General features: G+C 33.5%; 1 protein-coding gene across 1 annotated transcript in view; it reads left to right on the forward strand.

Annotated features, from left to right (window-relative positions):
- Positions 1 to 1,573: 1,573 nt before the first annotated feature.
- Positions 1,574 to 3,066, forward strand: part of LOC144447669 (adhesion G-protein coupled receptor D1-like) — a 7,397-nt gene continuing 5,904 nt past the window's right edge. The window contains exons 1-3 of the mRNA XM_078137747.1: positions 1,574 to 1,596; positions 2,005 to 2,131; positions 2,655 to 2,758. Coding sequence (XP_077993873.1) covers positions 1,574 to 1,596; positions 2,005 to 2,131; positions 2,655 to 2,758 — 254 coding nt within the window. The remainder of the gene's footprint in view (positions 1,597 to 2,004; positions 2,132 to 2,654; positions 2,759 to 3,066) is intronic.

Below are 3,066 nucleotides of genomic sequence, written 5' to 3' on the forward strand. Positions count from 1 at the left end.
GACATATTCCATACCACGTAAACCTTACCCAACAATACCTCATCATGACGAAACGGTTTTTTTTTCATATCATACAATATACGCAATACACGTATATTAATATGTACTATAATGACTCTATATTATCGACTGATAGCATACAGGACTTGCGGAATACTAAAATTCGCATGTGTCGTCACTTAACCATATATAGGTCAGAGATACCGGTTTCGAAGATATTTTCCTGCATCATTGACCCGAAACCAGACACGCCATTCTTGAGCGAAGTCAATATAACTTTCAAACACCAGATGGTAAGACTTTCATTATTCACAATCAGTTTGTACAACAAAAAATGTCAATAACTAATATCTGTATTACATGTCTATATACATACCATAATCACTTGATTTCTCCTTATAACGTTTGCAAATTTGATTTTCTATAAGAAATATCTTTCAGCTGAAATGGACATTTCATGTATATTTTGTGCAGTAGTAGTAGTAGTAGTAGTAGTAGTAGTAGTAGTAGTAGTAGTAGTAGTAGTGGTAGTAGTAGTAGTAGTAGTGGTAATAGTAGTAGAAGTAGTGGTGGTGATGGTGGTGGTGGTAGTAGTATAGTAGTAGTAGTAGTAGTAGTAGTAGTAGTAGTGGTGGTGGTGGTGGTGGTGGTAGTAGTAGTGGTAGTATAATAGTAGTAGTAGTAGTAGTAGTAGTTGTTGTTGTTGTTGTTGTTGTTGTAGTAGTAGTAGTAGTAGTAGTAGTAGTATAGATTATTTTATTATAATATTTTGAATAAGTGTGTGATAACGATAGGATAACTAAGGAGTCGTAATTTTAAGATGAAGAAACTCAATATGAATAACCAGGGGGTCGTATTCTGCTGACGACGAAAATACCACGTGACTTGTATACATGTAGATGTGTGAAACAGAGGGAGGTTGAATAAAACCACACATTTTTATAGTTATACAAACGAATCAGGAAAATGTCCACTAAGTAATAACTGATATTTTCAGTTTAAATAACACAAGCATTAGTTATCGATTACAACCATTATTTACTTACATATGTTTCATCTATTCCAAGAACTAACTTCAGTATATAGCTACCATATTCGATATAAGGATGTTGTTTGAACCTACTTTTCTCAAAGACAGGATCCGCATTTTTAAGTATTGATCATTAAAAGCGAGCAAGTATGATAAATTTCGGGAACAGGCTAGAACGGAAAAAGTCACTCAAAACATTTATTTCAGCAAAGAACAGACTTAGTGTTTGAAACATTTAGACAGCGCTGCATATCTTTAATATACAAATAAATCATCTAACCCTTCCTTACATTCGATCAGTGGCTAAACTTCAATAACATTATTTCATAACAAATTACGAGGTCGCAGTACTTCTCATTAACAATCATTTAATGTTGAAATAATTACTTGATAATTCAGCAAAATGGAACAAAATACCAGTGCAGTTATCTGAACGAGAGCACAGTATCAATAAACACGTCAGTTGTAAGGTTAGTATATTGTCTATTCATGCACACATTATTCCTTTTATTACAAAAAATGCCGAGTTTTACATACTAATAGATGAAGACTATAGCTGTTGCTAGGTAACAGAGATATGCGATTGTAAATGTCATGACAAACAGTGATTTCGGAATAGCAATGGAATTGATAACTACATTACACAATTATAGTTTTGCTGATAAAGTGCAAAACGTACCCATGTGTGTAGTAATGAACGTTTTTAACACACTGTCAGTGACTTTACGGGAACGATAAAACTGTCCTTTTATATCATTGTGTTTTACATCATTAGGTCCACTTACTCTTTGTAACATACATCAAATAATCTGATAATATATATGTAACTATATTGCTTGAGGCAATGTGTGTCTCTTTGAACGTTTCTAGAGTTAATGTCAGGAAACCATATTACTGACTAATCTAGAAAAACGGCGTATTGTAACTATGTCAATTCAGATTCTACAGTGAATGTTTATTTTTCATTGTAACAGTCCATGGGCAACTAAAGGTTGCAGACGCAAGCCTGAGATATCAGTTAACACTAAAGACGATGAAACTAAGTGTCTATGTAACCATCTGACAAGTTTTGCTGTGCTAATGCAGCCTGTCAGCGTTGAGGTAAAATCAAAGTTATTAAGAGTTAAAAGTAAATAGATATGATCTAGAAGGACTTCAGTGGTTGGTTCCTTCAAAGTTATTTTTATCAAGGTAGTATTTGACTGCTTCAATGCTACCTCCATGATTGGGGATATTTGTATATAGGGTCACTGCATCGATAGTGACAGGGTGCAGACGTTAAGCAAGTAAATACATCTATGTTCGTTCAGAGTGTTGTGTCACACCAGGTGATGAATCGAGGCAGTCTTAACTATGATTACTTTTTGTAGAGCTGCACAATGTTTTAAGACTAGTTTTCATTCTGAAACATCCATCTTCAAAACTAGAATAAAGAGTCAACAGGCTCTCCATTGTCTACCTCGTCGTGATTTTGTTTTGCAATCCACAGCATAGATAAAATAATGACATCATTATCTTTCACCTAAATGTGTAGAGAACTCTGAACCCTTTCAGCTGGTCAGACTGCAATAAAATGATTAGCCACTTATTATATATAGCTCTTGTTTTTGATTTCTAATTCCAGATACCAGTCATACACTTGAAAACGCTAAGTATAATTACGTATGTGGGATGTAGCGTATCCACGGCATGTCTTCTAATTAGCTTCTTGGTATTTCTATTTCTGAAGTGAGTATCTTTTTACAGTATGTGTTCATCAATTATAGTTTGTTATGCTAAGTTATTACAGATTCCAACCAATTTCATACGCTAGTTATTACAGATTCCTGCCAATTCCATACCCTAGTTATTATAGATTCCATTTTTCATATGAATGTGACTTATTACGCCATGTGGGTAACTGGTCTGTACTTACATTACATTCTCTACCAATAAATAAGTTTACTTTGAAATAGAGTGAACAATAAACAAATACAAATGAAATCATTATAAATGCTAATTTCAATATAATCTGTTGACATTTTTTCTTGAAATAA

The sequence above is a fragment of the Glandiceps talaboti genome, chromosome 16 (genome assembly GCF_964340395.1).
Source record: "Glandiceps talaboti chromosome 16, keGlaTala1.1, whole genome shotgun sequence".
NCBI classification, from domain to species: domain Eukaryota; kingdom Metazoa; phylum Hemichordata; class Enteropneusta; family Spengelidae; genus Glandiceps; species Glandiceps talaboti.